General features: G+C 36.3%; 2 protein-coding genes across 3 annotated transcripts; both read left to right on the forward strand.

Annotated features, from left to right (window-relative positions):
• Positions 1–469: 469 nt before the first annotated feature.
• On the forward strand, positions 470–4,458 carry gabarapb (GABA(A) receptor-associated protein b). The gene is made up of 4 exons (XM_015603218.3): positions 470–734; positions 3,088–3,166; positions 3,470–3,588; positions 3,687–4,458. Exons 1-4 carry the CDS (start codon positions 645–647, stop codon positions 3,750–3,752), a joined length of 354 nt encoding a protein of 117 aa, XP_015458704.1. The 5' UTR covers positions 470–644; the 3' UTR covers positions 3,753–4,458.
• Positions 4,459–6,091: 1,633 nt separating this feature from the next.
• On the forward strand, positions 6,092–14,500 carry spata6l (spermatogenesis associated 6-like). Of its 2 annotated transcripts, XM_007239794.4 has the most exons (12): positions 6,094–6,264; positions 6,514–6,651; positions 6,775–6,823; positions 7,001–7,042; positions 7,122–7,246; positions 7,874–7,957; positions 8,515–8,673; positions 10,102–10,210; positions 10,296–10,330; positions 11,445–11,593; positions 12,746–12,839; positions 12,960–14,500. In XM_007239794.4, the coding sequence occupies exons 1-12, from the start codon at positions 6,217–6,219 to the stop codon at positions 13,020–13,022; spliced, it is 1,095 nt and encodes a 364-aa protein (XP_007239856.3). In that variant the 5' UTR covers positions 6,094–6,216; the 3' UTR covers positions 13,023–14,500. The 2 variants fall into 2 exon arrangements, with proteins under 2 accessions (XP_049339019.1, XP_007239856.3); XM_049483062.1 differs by lacking the exon at positions 12,960–14,500 and having other exon boundaries at positions 6,092–6,264; positions 10,306–10,330; positions 12,746–12,841.
• Positions 14,501–14,618: the final 118 nt, after the last annotated feature.

The raw sequence follows: 14,618 nt of genomic DNA on the forward strand, positions 1-14,618 counted from the left end.
GAACAAGTGAGGAAGCTGCTGTTGGCTTTAAGGCAATGATGCAACATGCTGAAAGAGATGTTTTAATGTTACTAATATTGTTGAAACTATCAAACTACAGCTTTTTACTAAGTTGTTGATTTTAAGTGCTGGTGAATACATTTTCTTTATCTTCTGCCCCCTACCCCCACCTCAACACACTCACACACGTTCGTACACATTGATTGGTAGAGACGAGACAGCATAAACAGGACCGACCGAAGAACTGCTTTAGACGTCCTCCTCCGCGTTCTGACGGCCATAGCTACGTAGCTCGTGAGAAAATAGTGCCTGCTAGGGTGTTACAGAACGCAAAAGCGACGAACATAGTCGTGTTTAATCTTTTTGCGTTAAATTAATCGTTTAGTATATACAGACGTAAAATAACCGAGATTAAGGTGGAGGTCGCGCTGGGTGTTTTGTTGAGGAAATAGTCTTCGACGCAGCTGTTGTTATTGTATTCATCCGCGGGGTTACACGGCAAAAACAGCTTGATAAAAACAGAGCGGAGCACAGCCGCTGTACAGCTTCTTCTGGTGTTTATAAGCTATATCAGTGCCATCTGTGAGCTCCCTGAGCGCAGACGACGATTCATCAGCCTTCAGAGTCTTACTGTTCCAGGTGCCATGAAGTTCCAGTACAAAGAAGAGCACCCGTTCGAGAAGAGGCGATCAGAGGGAGAGAAAATAAGGAAGAAGTATCCGGACAGGGTGCCTGTAAGTAGCCACTGTTAGCCTGTGTTAGCCTAACAAACAGGCGTTCACTGCTGACTTGAGCTCCTTCCTATAGCTATAAAAACTCTCAATCTGCTGTAGATCACGGATTATTACACGTTAAACAGCTAACGTTAATCAACTACAGCCTGCTAAATGTGACAATCTGGCTATCATTGTTAACTAGATATGTTTCTTTATAGTTAGCTAGCGTTAGCTTAGCTTGGCTAGCCTAGCGAGCTTATCAACTATGCTAAAGCTAATGTTTAGCTAAGCTAACGTAACTAGATTGCAACAGAATAGCCAGCTAACAGCTAGTTAAGGACGTGGCACCGAGGACGACCACCCTCGACGTTAATCCCACCCAAATTAAAGTTAGCAGTACACTTAAATTACACACAGGTTAGCTGACAGTTGATCCACAATCAACAGGCCCTCTCGATCTGTCGTGTCACATCGAGCTCACTTAGTTATATAACTAACAACAACGATCGAGCTAATGCTAGCGAACGCTTAGCCTAGCTAAAGCTAAAGGCTAACAGGTGAACCACAGTGCTAACGTCACAGTTCACCAATCATGTGATTAAAACGGGGATTCCTGTGTTAGTCATCGGTTCATAAACCTGTAATAACAGCGCTACAGTGCTGTTTTGTGAGGTTATATCTGATGTCACATCTAGGTTAGTTAACCTAGGTTGGCTAACTTGGCCTATAAGCTAGCTCTTAGCTAAGTTAGCTAACTACTAATGCTTTTGTTTTGTGTAAATTGACCTAAGCCAGCTGCCTCAACACCTTTTGTGTGTTGTCTAGAGAAATAGAGAAGAAAACAAACAATGAGAACAATTCTAGTATTAATTTAACCGAGAAAACTCTTGTTCTTCTTCCACATTTATTTGAGTGTAACTCTATTGTTATTATTGTTGTACTATTCGTTTCAATGAATTGGTCATCTATGGCATAAATTGTATATTTGAGGGAAAGATTAATTATTAATTATATATATATATATTGGCAGCTTGGGAGCCCCTGTTGTATCAGGGAAGCATGAAAAACATGAAGGTATACAGAAAGATGTGATCCACGGTTTTATCATGGTTGATTCAACAAAAGAGGTCAAGCTACAGGCCTAATGTTGATGCAACAAATAAATACACTGTTTTAGTAAATATACAAAATATATTATAGTTCTATTTATGACTCATTTGTATGACTTGTATTGTGTGAATATATGGCCTCTTACATTATATGCATTTTTTTTTTTAATGTAAAAGAGTTTGTTATGGTATGAGATTGTTCAAGAAGCAAAAAAGAGAGGTTATGGCCTTTCATCCAAAAAAAAAAGCTTTCTAACACACAGGGGGAGGGTTTGGTCTGAATGAGACTTACTTACTTAATCTCATAATAGGCATGTGACTATAACCATATTTTGGATGATTATCCCCGAATTAATTTTATTAAAATATATTATTGTTAGTTTAAGACCATTTTATGCCACTTATATAGCTACATTGGTAATATCAAAACAATACATTTACACATTATCTCTGGACTCTTCAATGCTATGTCCTTACATTTTGTGATAAAGCAATAACGCAATGATTGTGACAAGCCTTGTCATCTCTTAATGTCTTAATAAAGTGACATTTGTTATGCAACCAAGTAAGGCATATTTTCAAGCCAAATAAATTCTACAACACCGGTAAATCCAGTTGTCATTTTAATTTATGTGACCATCTGAAACTAGTCTAGCTGTTGGAAATATGTATCCCAGGCATGGGGCCACAGGCTGTTTACTATTATTTACCACCACCACAAATAAACACATGCTGGGAATTCTTTGAGTTACAGATGAGCCCTGCAGCGGCCAGTCTAGAAAGAGCACTTGGCAAAATGAACACTTGATGTAGTGGTGGAGAGAATATTTTAGTTGAAGATAGATAGATATATAGGTTAAGGAAGCTAGTATATTAGCTGAATAAAGAGAAGGTATTTTTAATTGCTCTTAAATGGAGAAAAATGTATGCATTACTTTATTCAGGGTTAGTAGAAGCATTCATTTCCACTGGAAAATTTTAGCTACAGTCACGCATCATGTTTTATTGCTATATTTGAATTAAGGAATTTTATAAATAGCATGGAAATCAACATAGACATGGAAACAACTTGAAGAAATATAATGTAGTAGAAAGTAAAAAAATATTTTTTATACTTTTCTTAAGTATACAGATAGACTTTACAGTATATTGGTGTCCGCTAGTGTGAACAGTTGCTTAGCTAGTTCCAGTTCTGCCACTCCCAGCCTTTGCAGTGCTGTATAATTATCAGCCCTAATTAGTGTTTTTTGTTTTTCTCCTAGGTAATTGTTGAAAAAGCCCCCAAAGCCAGAATAGGAGATTTGGACAAGAAGAAATACCTTGTCCCCTCTGACCTCACAGGTGAGTAGTTTTATGTTTTAAATGTCCAGAGCTTCAGTTCCCACACATTACATGTAGGGATTAACACACAGGGCATAAGTTATTGGAAAATACATTCTAAAAGACTGAGATCCTAAAACCATTTAATGTTCTGTTTTCAGTGTTTTACCGTTTTCTGAGCTCCTTTTGACTAGAAAATAACATCCCCCTTTAACAAAGCCCAGAAAACATATATATTGTCCACATTATATTATATAAGCTTCACTGTCATCAGCCATCTGTAATCATGTTCTCTGTGTATGTTTTCATATTTCTTGTCTGCAGTGGGCCAGTTCTATTTTCTCATCCGAAAACGAATCCACCTGAGGGCTGAGGATGCTCTATTCTTCTTCGTAAACAACGTCATTCCTCCTACCTCTGCAACCATGGGCCTTCTATACCAGGTATACTATCTCACTCATTCCCTCACTCCGTTACTCAATATGTCTTATTTCTTTATTCAGTATATAAATGTACAATCTCTCTTTTTTCCCCATTTCAGGAGCACCATGAAGAGGATTTCTTCCTCTACATTGCCTACAGTGATGAAAGTGTGTATGGAGAATAGAACCAAAGGAGAAATCTAATTTCACTCCTCCCTTACCTTCCTTTAAAAAGAATATATAAACCCACATCGGCAGCCTAGAGTTCTCAGAGCTAAGACATCAGATGCACTTTTGCCGTCTTTCTTTTTTATAATTTCTTTTTATGTCTCATTCTTCATTCTGCAGTTTGCTTTATTTTTGGTTTTTATTACGTGAAGGTTTTGGCAAGTCCTTTTTCTTTGCTACATCATGGTTACAGGCTGGCCCCAAGCGGCAGTACTTGATGGTAATGGATATTACTTGAAGGTGTTTTGTAATTTTGCATAGATTTTGGACTTTTATCTTTGTTTCACTAAATCTAGAGTTTTCTCCCTAACTTGGGGAAGCATGTTTTCGGGCCATTGTACATTTGAGTGCTGCTGGCACCTGATGACCAGTCAGTTATAAAAACCAGGCTAAAGTAAACATCTTTGTCTGCTCTCCAGTATGTGGTTTAATGATTACAACCTGATATGAATATTTAATATATTAGGTATTCTTGTATGTAGATTGTTTAGGTGATTTGATTTATGATATTGTAAAGCTTAAGGATTTGATTTAGATCACAGTTTTAATTTCTTCTGTTGTGTTCTTTTTTTTTTTTTTTTTTTTTTTTTTTGAACTCGGTATTCAGCTGCATTTCTGGTACCCTTGAATTATGGTGACCATATAAACTAATCACAAACTGTCTGCTGTGTCTGTCTCTGGTTATTTTCATGTACAGTAACACACTAATAATATGTTAATACTGTCCCATCCATTGTTGGATAGAGTTCACCATGGGATTATCACTGACTGCATTGACCAGCCAAACATATTTAGCCTACAGTGAACAATGATACAGGGTTAGACAAATAATAACACAGATTGCATATGAAAAAATATGTCTGAGCCTTTGACTGTGAAATTACTAGATGTTATAAGGTCGGTGTGTCATAAACTGGGTAAATGTGCGGTTTGCACAAGCCACCTTAAGAGGCAGCATAGTAGTTTTTAGAAATGGTGTCAGTGCCTCTTGCATCACTCTCCAGTTAAGACTTGTATTTGGTCAGAAATTGCTCATTGGTGCATCACTATTTAAAATATGTCTGCGGAACTGAAATACTTAATATATTTTTGTTATTGTTGAGGAAATTATATTTTCTGGTATAAAATGATCAAACAAGAATAATCTTAACATTTTTTTGTTTAAATATTCCATATTATTTCATAAATTTTGAAATAACCCAGAACACGTTTTCAAATGGTAGGTCTTCTCTCTAAATTATCTGATATTATTACTTGTAAATATTTAACACTTAGGGGGTGATAAGACCCTAAAATTATATCACGATTTTTCAGGGTGTTTTTTTGGTGATATGGCAATTTTATAAAAGAGTATACTACTGCAACAAAAAAAATAGAGATTTTATGTACTGTAATATAGCTTTATATTAAACATTTATATATTTTCAGTAAAGAACCTGTATTTATTTTAAATAAAAGTAACCTACCAAGTATGAAATAATAGTGTAACAAAATGTAACAAATATAACGTAATGCAATAAAAAAACCCACCACAAAACTAAAGAGCAGCATATTTAATGCATGCATATAAACTGCAAACAAACTAAACTCAATACAATAAAAAACAAAACAAATATAAAACGAACTTCTTTCAAGACTCTTGCGATTTTTATTGTCAAACAATTTATACAATATGACAAAGCAGACCACTTTTAACAGTATTATGTAATAATAATAATAATAATAATAATAATAATAATAAATAATATGTAGAAATAAGACACAAATTCATGAAACATGAAACCATCAAAGCAACAGTGTCACATACAGCTCTGGAAATAATAAGGGACCACTTTTTGATTTTACCAAATTGAAAACCTCTAAAATATAATCAAAAGACTGTAAGACTGGTGAAAGAGAACATGCCAAGATGCATGAAAATGGGGATTGTTCCACCAAATATTGATTTCTGAAATCTTAAAACTTTATAAATATGATTTTTTTTTTTTTTTTTTTTTTTTTGCATTATTTGAAGTCTGAAAGCTCTGCTTTTTTTTATTTCAGCCATTTCTAATTTTCTGCAAATAAATGCTCAAGATGACAATATGTTTATTTGGGAGAAATAATGTAAAACAACATTGTTCATTTTACTCAAACATATACCTATAAATAGCAAAATCAGAGAAACTTATTTCAAAGCTGTATGTAAAAGAAAATTAAGGCACATCCCTAATGTTGACAACAAATCCCAGGGATCCCTATTACACTTCCGTTTTTGCGCTAATCTGCAGATTTCAAAATAAAAGTCCTAAAGGTTACGATGGTTTAATAGCGTAAAAACCATGGAGACGTGACGCCTTAGGAAGTGTACATAGCACTGTTCTGGTTATTCTTTTAACAAGAAAGAAAAGTCACCTAAACTATACTGACGACAGTTTTACCATGTCTCAGACGTCCCTGAAGGTGTTCGTTGAGCTGCACATTAGAGCGGTAAGAAGACTTTTTTTCATGGGGTTTATTCGAGTTAACGAGAACTGAAGTGGCTTGACCGAGAGAAGAAATAGCCTGGCTTATGCTGTTAGTTATAGCTGGATAATCTGCAGTTACACACAGGACACAAGCAGCATGCAGGGGGAACATCATTCTGCACTGTTTTGTTTACTGTCTGGATTTTAAAATAATTTAGGTATTAGTTTGTAGAATCTGAACTGCTGTAGTGTCTCTGTGCTGTGTTTTCAGATCACCTGTCCTGGAGTTCATTTAACTGCCAAAGATGACATTTACCTCAGTGCGTGCCTCCTGAACCAGTACAGAAAATCTGATTGTCTACCTGCAGTTTTCCCATTACTGTTCCGAACGAAAATGAGATTTGAAAAGGTTTGATGATTTTTATTGACTTTTTTTATTATTATACTTTTTAACCATTTTTATGTTAAAATCATACTTTGACTGAAAGACTTACATCTTAAAGCAGTTTAATCTACTTTGCTTTTCTTTCAGATATTCAAGTATGCCATTGATCCTGCAGCTATTGCTGAAATCTTACAATGTACATACTTATCCCATTCATATACTCATATTCATATATACTGTTTTTAACTATTAAAACATATATTGTAAATTATTAAGCTCTTAATTACAAAGATAAAAATGACAGTTGTTTTATTTAAAAGTCAGTGAGTAGTGCTAGCTAATGTAGTTGGTGCTGGTTTTGTTTTTATTACAGGTGAAACAGTCAAAATTGAGCTTATACAGTTGATTCGCCCAGGTAACTTCTAAAAAACTTTTATGGATAATTCCATAATTATAAATACATTTTAAGGGTCTGTCTTTTTGTTCTGTTTCAGCTGGGGAAATACTGGCTACATATGAGGAAAATGCCAGAAGTTTTCTCTTTCCTGAACCTAAATTAGTCCCATCTTTCTCGGGGGGAGACAGAGAGGTTCTAATGACAAGAGACCCCAATTTTCCTGTGAGATAAGTAATATGTAATATACGATATGGGATATGTAAGAAAGCATTTATAAACATCAGAGGACCCATATTTTTACATTTAATGTCAAATATCATCTTGAAACAAATTTATATTTGGGTTTATGAACAACACCAGTCATTTATTTGTATTTGTCTATCTTAGAAAGCCCTTAAAGTCAATGTAAATCAAAATGTATTATATCATTTTATTTTTTCTAATTTCCATGTTCTCCCCAATTTACACAGCCAATTACCCAATCCACCCATTAGGACTTTATCACTAGTTTACCCCAATATCAGGAGGGTGAAGACTAACACATTTTATTATTTTATTTATCAATTACTTACTAACATCAAAAATGTGTTGATTGGTGTAAAAAAAAAAATCAGCTTTAAAAAAAATAAATTTCTAAAAACAGACAATGTGAGCAGGGGTTCTAGGGTAATTTTCACTTTCTCAAGACCACCTCTAAAAACACAACAAATTTACCAGTGTTAAATCAACAACAATGGTGTTAAATTAGCACAAGACAAACAACACAAATCTTATTGCTTCACAGACTGGTGTGTGAAAGGAAGTGTATTGATTTCTTGATTTCTTGTGCTCCTTGCTCTTCGTCCACAGGGCATTTCTCCAAGGTTAGAGTTCTCCACCAGGACCACAATCTTCGAGGGCTTGGAGAGAGATACAGTCCAAAGCGTTCCTGTGGTACAGTTTATACTGCTTTTATATAAAAAAATGATCAGAAACTGGCCACTGATGTAGGTATAAATCATAGTCATAAAAAGTCATAAAAAACTGCTCAAGCCAGAAGGTTCTAACTATACATCAATAAAGTAGTTGAGAATTTCCTACAATAAAACCACAAAAGTGTCCAATAAGAGTGCTGAAAATATGATATACACTATGTGGACAAAAATATTGGGACCCCAGCAGATGTCTTCAGCATGCTGCTCTGTCTGACAATCTAAAGGATGAATTTGGGTTTGGTAGAGGGGGGATTATGGTGGAGTTGAGCCCAGCTCATCTGTTCCAGTAAAAGGAGCACTTAAAGCTTCAGCATACCAAAAGATTTTGGACAATTTCATTCTCCCAACACCTGTGCACAAAGCAAGTTAAACTTAAAGACATGGATGAGTGAGTTTGTTGTTAAAGAACTTGACTGGCCTGCACAGAATCCTAACTTCACTCCTAAACCTTGTGGAAAGCTTTTCAGAAGAGTTGAACTTCATTTATGATCATGCTTTTATTCTTTTTGTTACTAGAGGGTAATGACAAGAAAAAGAGCCAGGAAGTCCAGACAAAGGGGGCGCTCCACAACAGCACGGAGGGACACACAGACACAGAGGCACCGCTCACTCTCCCCTTTTAAAAGATCTGAGTCCAGCAGGACCAGCTCCTCTTCTGACATCGGACACAGATATGTGAGTGATATGTACAAAGGCTGTATAATGGCTAAAATAGTTCTGCTACTGTGAATAGTTAAATGTCTTCCATTCACAGTAGAGTCAGTTATAAGTGTTTGTCACTCAAAGTGTTTGTATTATGTTTTCCTGGACACTGAAGAATAAAGTGAAAGGAGGAAAAAAGTATGAAGAAAAACATACATGACTACAGACTGTAATTATAGAACTACGAAGGAGTAAAGTTACTCCAATAAGTGTCTGTCACTCAAAGTGTTTGTATTGTGTTTTCTTGTTTTCCATAAAAGTAGAATTATGCACTTTCTATTGTTCAGAAAACATTTTAATATATACACAGTCCAATCAGAATATTGGGACCATGAAGTAGCAGCTTGTCTATCCATCCATCTCTGTATTCTCTATTATCCTTCTTTCACCCTGTTCTTCAGTGGTCAGGACCCCACAGGACCACCACAGAGCAGGTATTATCTGGGTGGCTGGCCATTCTCAGCACTGGAGTGACACTGACATGCCATTGTGGCATGTGAGCAGTTTCCTGTGACCACTGATGAAGGACTAGAGGATGACTACCACACATTGTGCAGCAACAGATGAGCTTCTGTCTTATACTTTATATCTACAAGATGAACCAGCTGGGTAGGAGTGTCTAATAAAGTGGACAGTGAGTGGACTGCACAGAATCCTGACCTCACTCCTAAACACACTCCGAAAGATTGTGAAAAGCTTTCTCAGAAGAGGTGAAGCTGTTATAGCAGCAAAGGGTTGCCGAACACCATATTAAACTCTATGGATTATGAATGGGATTTCACTCAAGTTTATATATGTGCAAAGGCAGAGGAGTGAATACTTTTGGCAAGAGTGTCTAATTAGTGAAAAGTGAGTGGACACAGTTTTTAAAAACTCCAGCAGCACTGCTATGTGATCCACTGATACACTCATAATAGCACAACACACATGTACACACTAATCACCACCGTGCCAGTATCACTGCAGAGCTGAGCAAGACTCTCCTCCCAAAAAAATAGGTGCTCTCAGGTGATTGAGTGGGGTCCTGCACACTGAAAAATAGAGTTAAAGGAGGAAAAAAGTTTGAAAAAAAACATACAGGACTACAGACTAATTATAGAACTACAAAGTTATAGTGTAATAACCTACATTTACCTGTACCCAAATGTAAAAAAATCAAATACCATTTCAATCACTGTAACCAAGAACTGCTAATGATTTGTTAGTTTGGTAATAATTACTATAATATAATATAATAACTTGTAATAATTCAACTGATTTGGGGAGAAACGAGGGGAAAATTCCAATATGTTGTATTGTAGTAACAGCCAGCAGAGGGCGCAAAGCTTATCATTTACGCATTGAGAATAAATGATAAACTTACCTACCTATGAACAGTATTTTCTGGATTTTTTTTCCCAGAGAAAAAGCTCATGGTCAGGAGGTGTGCACTCATCTGGTTGGTCACCAGAGTCTTACAGCAGATTAAGAAACTCATCACCACATCACTCCAAATCTCCTGGACAATTAGGTGATTTTTAAACTTTAAAATAACTGTCAATATCGCAACAATGTTCATATGCTTTATATTTTTAATTAATTTATATTTTACACAGGGACCATTAGAAGAAGAAGCCACTCCAACCATTTGGTAAGTGAGTGATTTCCATAATTTAAGCATTGTTTCTAACTTTAGTTCAACTGAGTTTAGTTCCTTACCCTCCTAATTACATAATTTTGGTTCTGGTTATATAGTTGGTACTGTATTATTTATAGTGAATACTGGTTAAATGCGTGCTTTTTAAGATGATATGTCTATGTCAATTTTAAAATGAGGTAGGTTATAAATTTACATTAATAAATTAAGATAAGATAATTCTTTATTACCATATATATCTCATTATAAGGCGCATTTCGCACTATAAAGCGCATTTGTTTTCCAAAAATCATCAGTGCGCCTTATAATATATTATATTATATAATATTATATAATCCGGTGCGCCTTATATATGAATTTTACCAGTCAGGTTGTAAGAAGCAGTAAAGCCACCCTGCTGAAGTACAGATTTATAAAGGAGTTTCAGTTTAATTCTCCAGAAGTATTAGCATTAGCCGCTAACCGCACTAACCGCTAGCTCTTTTCAGAGGTGAGTATTATTAGCCTGTAGCCTGCTTCTAACTCCGGCTAGCACTGCTGCTGGAGCAGTATTAGCATTGGTTGCTAACTGCGCTAAGCGGTAGCTCTTTCACCATTTAGAGGTGAGTATATTGGACTGTAGCCTGCGTGTTTACTGTGTTAAAATAAGCTATGTGGGATGAACCACTAGCTAACATTGTCCAGAAGAGAGACATTCATTGATAGTGCGCCTTATAATACGGTGTGCTTTATTGTGCAATAAATAGGATAATCCCATAGAGAGGAAATTTGCAGTGTTAACAGCATAGAGGACATAGCAAAAGTGTCAGGAAATATATATGCAATCTTTATATACAAGAAAAAATGAGAATAATAAGATAAATAACTAAACCACGTGCCCAGTTACAAAATTATTCATGACAGAAATCTCTCAGTGTTAAAATACTATATTATTAAATACGGGATTTATTATTCTTATTTTGTGCGACAGTGACAGATCAGATTTTAAATTAATACAGAATACTATAATGGATATTTACCTTTCACCACCCAGTTTCCCAGTGGAGCAGCTTGCAGGTTTGGAAAACCCTGTCATATCAATAAACAGCCTCTCTGTTTATTATTGCAGCTCCCTAATGATGGCTCCTCCTCAGACACTGATGATCTCCTTGACGACACTGAGGAACTGGGCCAGCGTCCTCCCCTGGCGGGATATGAGGGATCCCCCAGCCCAGCAGCACTGACTCATTCCAGCATGGCAAGCCCAAGGCAGAGCAGGTTTGAGCGTGTGTGTGTGTGTGTTTGTGTGCGTGATTGCAATTACATTTTCCTTTAGCTCTGACTGCACTGAGCTGAAGGTACCCGGAACGTGATTAAGAGTTCCTCACTGAACATCCTGTTCCCAGTCTTACGATACTATTCATTCAGAGTGGCTACTTGTCCCTTTTTAATGGTCTTACTTATCAAAGTAGAAAGAGTTCTAGAGACCAAAACACCCTAAATTATTTACACTCTTCCACTTCTGGTTCACAAAACAGTCAGATACCAACAAAATAAACAGCGATTTGAGAGCTACTTAATCAGCTTTATATTTAGTCTTACTAGTCAGTTTACTTATCAGTTTAACGTGGCATATACCAAGTCCTAATTTAAGAGTACACAGTACATTTAAATGGAGTAGAAATCTGCTGGCTCAGCTGGCTGAGGAAGGTGTAAGGGGTGAATAGTTTGTGTTTAATTTGTCTGTGAACAAATATACTGGACATTATACGAGGGCTGTACAATTTCTCCTTCTTTTAAATTTGCTGTGTACCCTTATAGAAGGGTTTGTGGACTTTAATGGACTTGGAGTATAGTGAAACATGATAATAAGTACAAACATTTGTTGAATATCCCATCTCCATTTACCTCTAGCGTTTAAAAATACAGTGCTTTTAGCTGATGCTCCCAACAGGCTTACAATGCTTGCTATAGGGACATAGTTTTGCCTGTGCAAAGAAATGGCTATTTTAACACCAGTAACAAGCTCAAAGAAGCTCCACACTTCATTGGTAGAATTTTGAAGACCCTGACATTTAAAACGAGGCACTGATTTTCTTATTTGTTTATTAAAAACACTGTTTATACACACAGTACCTTGAGGTGGTTCTCTGGGCACAGCCATCTTAAAAATAAGTCACGATAATTTGACAGACGATCACAAATGAATAGGTAGGATAGTGGAACAGATTGCAAAATGAATTCAGTAGAAATACAGAAATATTATTGAGATATTTTTGGCAACAAGTGTTTATACATACAGTTCTCGTTTGGCGTAAATAAGTTGTAAAGCTGTCTTTATTGCTGTTTGAATATCATATGACAAAGTAAACATAATTTTCTGATTACTGCACACTGCTGTTTGCTAAAACTTACTTTTTCTTTTCACAGTTCTCTCTTGTGTTCCCCAAATGCATGGGAGGAAGTTCAGGAACGAGTCCGGAGTCTTCTCACTTCGCCCAGAGCTGTACACAGACTGACCTATGTGGGTAACACGTCTTCTCTTCTAAACACATATAATCTGTAGTTTACTAATGATACACTATATAAACCTGAGTGTGCCATGCAAAATACAAGTAATACTTATTTCTCTCTCTAATGGCAGGGTGCTACAGAGTCTGAAGTAGACAAGGTCCTAACAAGAAAGTCCATCTCCCCACATTGGTGATCGCAATAAAGAAAACAGAAAGCAGCTGTTCAATACCAAAAAGGTATTACGCACATAAGATGGGATTGTTCTGATTCTTCATGCAGTGCTGGTATGGTTTTGATACCTATCACTAAGTTTTATTCTAGAATTATGATCCCTTCAGTTTTAATAGTCTGTTTACACTGAAATAATGAGCATTTTAAAATGACTGTTAGTAGTTTTAACTGGCAATCATCTAGAATTAGTATTGAGCTCAAACACATCATGTAACGAAAAGAAAGCCAGGGAAGCAAAAAATAATGCACACTATGCTGAAAGCTTACTCTAGCTTTTTGCTATATCTTCACTTCATTATCTGCTTGCTTTTAGAAAGGGAAAGTATCAGTTATTTTTTCCCCCGGTAGGACTCGAGAATACCCAATGCCTGGCTCACACTACAGGATTTTTCAATCTTAACTGATGTTGAAAAACGCGACACCCCACAAATAAAGACAAAAACATTAAAAGCTATGCTTAAGATTCTTATAATATTTTCTGTTAGCTGGGTTTAAAGTTCACCCATTGAAATGTCCGGAAGTTTTGGGATTTAGGGCCCCATCCAGTGAGAATGGGTAATTGCACCGAGCATGCGGAAGAATCATTTTAAACTGGGCGGGTGTGATGCGGTCTCCTTTCAGGACAAATCCGATTCCAGCTTATGTTCAGTCAGAGAGAGAGAGAGCACTCTCAGTCAGAAACTTTACTTCAAATACACACTTTGTTTGTAGTGAATGAGCTACTGAGCTCTAAGTTTTCCCTTTCTGAAGTCTCCAATGCTCCACCAGCCACTCGCGTTCAGGTAAACTGGGCTGGATCCTCTTTTAGAGGCTGTACGTGTGACTTAAGCACACAAAAAGTGACCCAACACCCCACTTTTTAGAAATAATATATAAGGCTTAGCAGGGATGGTCATTTCAGCACACTGGTACCATTAAACACAATATGTTGTCCCTTTTTCACTCAGAAATGCTTCAGCTTTCAGTTTAATATCGGATTATAGACTCCGCACTCACACTTAGGACAATCTGGGAGTTTCGCAGTTGTCAGAAAGAGCAAAACAACACATTGACCTGAGAGAACACAATGAGAAGACAGCAACACTACATAGTAATAAAACAGTGAATACAGTGTTTGGTTACTTTGACTATTTTGACTTTCTTCAAGCACAAATAACACTTTGAAGTTAAGATTCCTTAGCCTTAAGTTTAGCTAGCAAATGTTACACTGTATTTCCTAGGTGTGATAACAACTCCATGGATACTTGAAGCCTATTTTTCATTTTTCAGTCCTCTGAAGCAACCAAAGGTCACTAACCCATTTTAACACTGGTTTACTCTGAATTGTAAAAGCTTGTGTGTGTACGTTTCTGTGTGGCCTGTATGTATCACAGTCATAACACGAATGTTTCAGTTATCTGCATATTTGGTGGTATTGATTAAAAGTGGTCTAAAAAGCTTTTTGATTCTTGACAGTTTACTGAGATTATAGTACGAATGAAACATTAACATACGCTGTTCTTCTTATCATCTTTGATTGTCTATTAACTTGTCAGCTTACAAATTGCAAGATTTACAA

Source organism: Astyanax mexicanus, chromosome 8 (assembly GCF_023375975.1).
Source record: "Astyanax mexicanus isolate ESR-SI-001 chromosome 8, AstMex3_surface, whole genome shotgun sequence".
Lineage (NCBI taxonomy): Eukaryota > Metazoa > Chordata > Actinopteri > Characiformes > Acestrorhamphidae > Astyanax > Astyanax mexicanus.

Bases quoted from the DNA above. Each gene is read 5' to 3' on its own strand.
- spata6l (XM_007239794.4), top strand. From the start codon at position 6,217: ATGTCTCAGACGTCCCTGAAGGTGTTCGTTGAGCTGCACATTAGAGCG. The intron at 6,652-6,774 runs GTTTGATGATTT...CTTTTCTTTCAG, and splicing joins CGAAAATGAGATTTGAAAAG to ATATTCAAGTATGCCATTGA. The intron at 6,824-7,000 runs GTACATACTTAT...TTTTTATTACAG, and splicing joins TATTGCTGAAATCTTACAAT to GTGAAACAGTCAAAATTGAG.
- gabarapb (XM_015603218.3), top strand. From the start codon at position 645: ATGAAGTTCCAGTACAAAGAAGAGCACCCGTTCGAGAAGAGGCGATCA. The intron at 735-3,087 runs GTAAGTAGCCAC...TTTTTCTCCTAG, and splicing joins AGTATCCGGACAGGGTGCCT to GTAATTGTTGAAAAAGCCCC. The intron at 3,167-3,469 runs GTGAGTAGTTTT...TCTTGTCTGCAG, and splicing joins TGTCCCCTCTGACCTCACAG to TGGGCCAGTTCTATTTTCTC.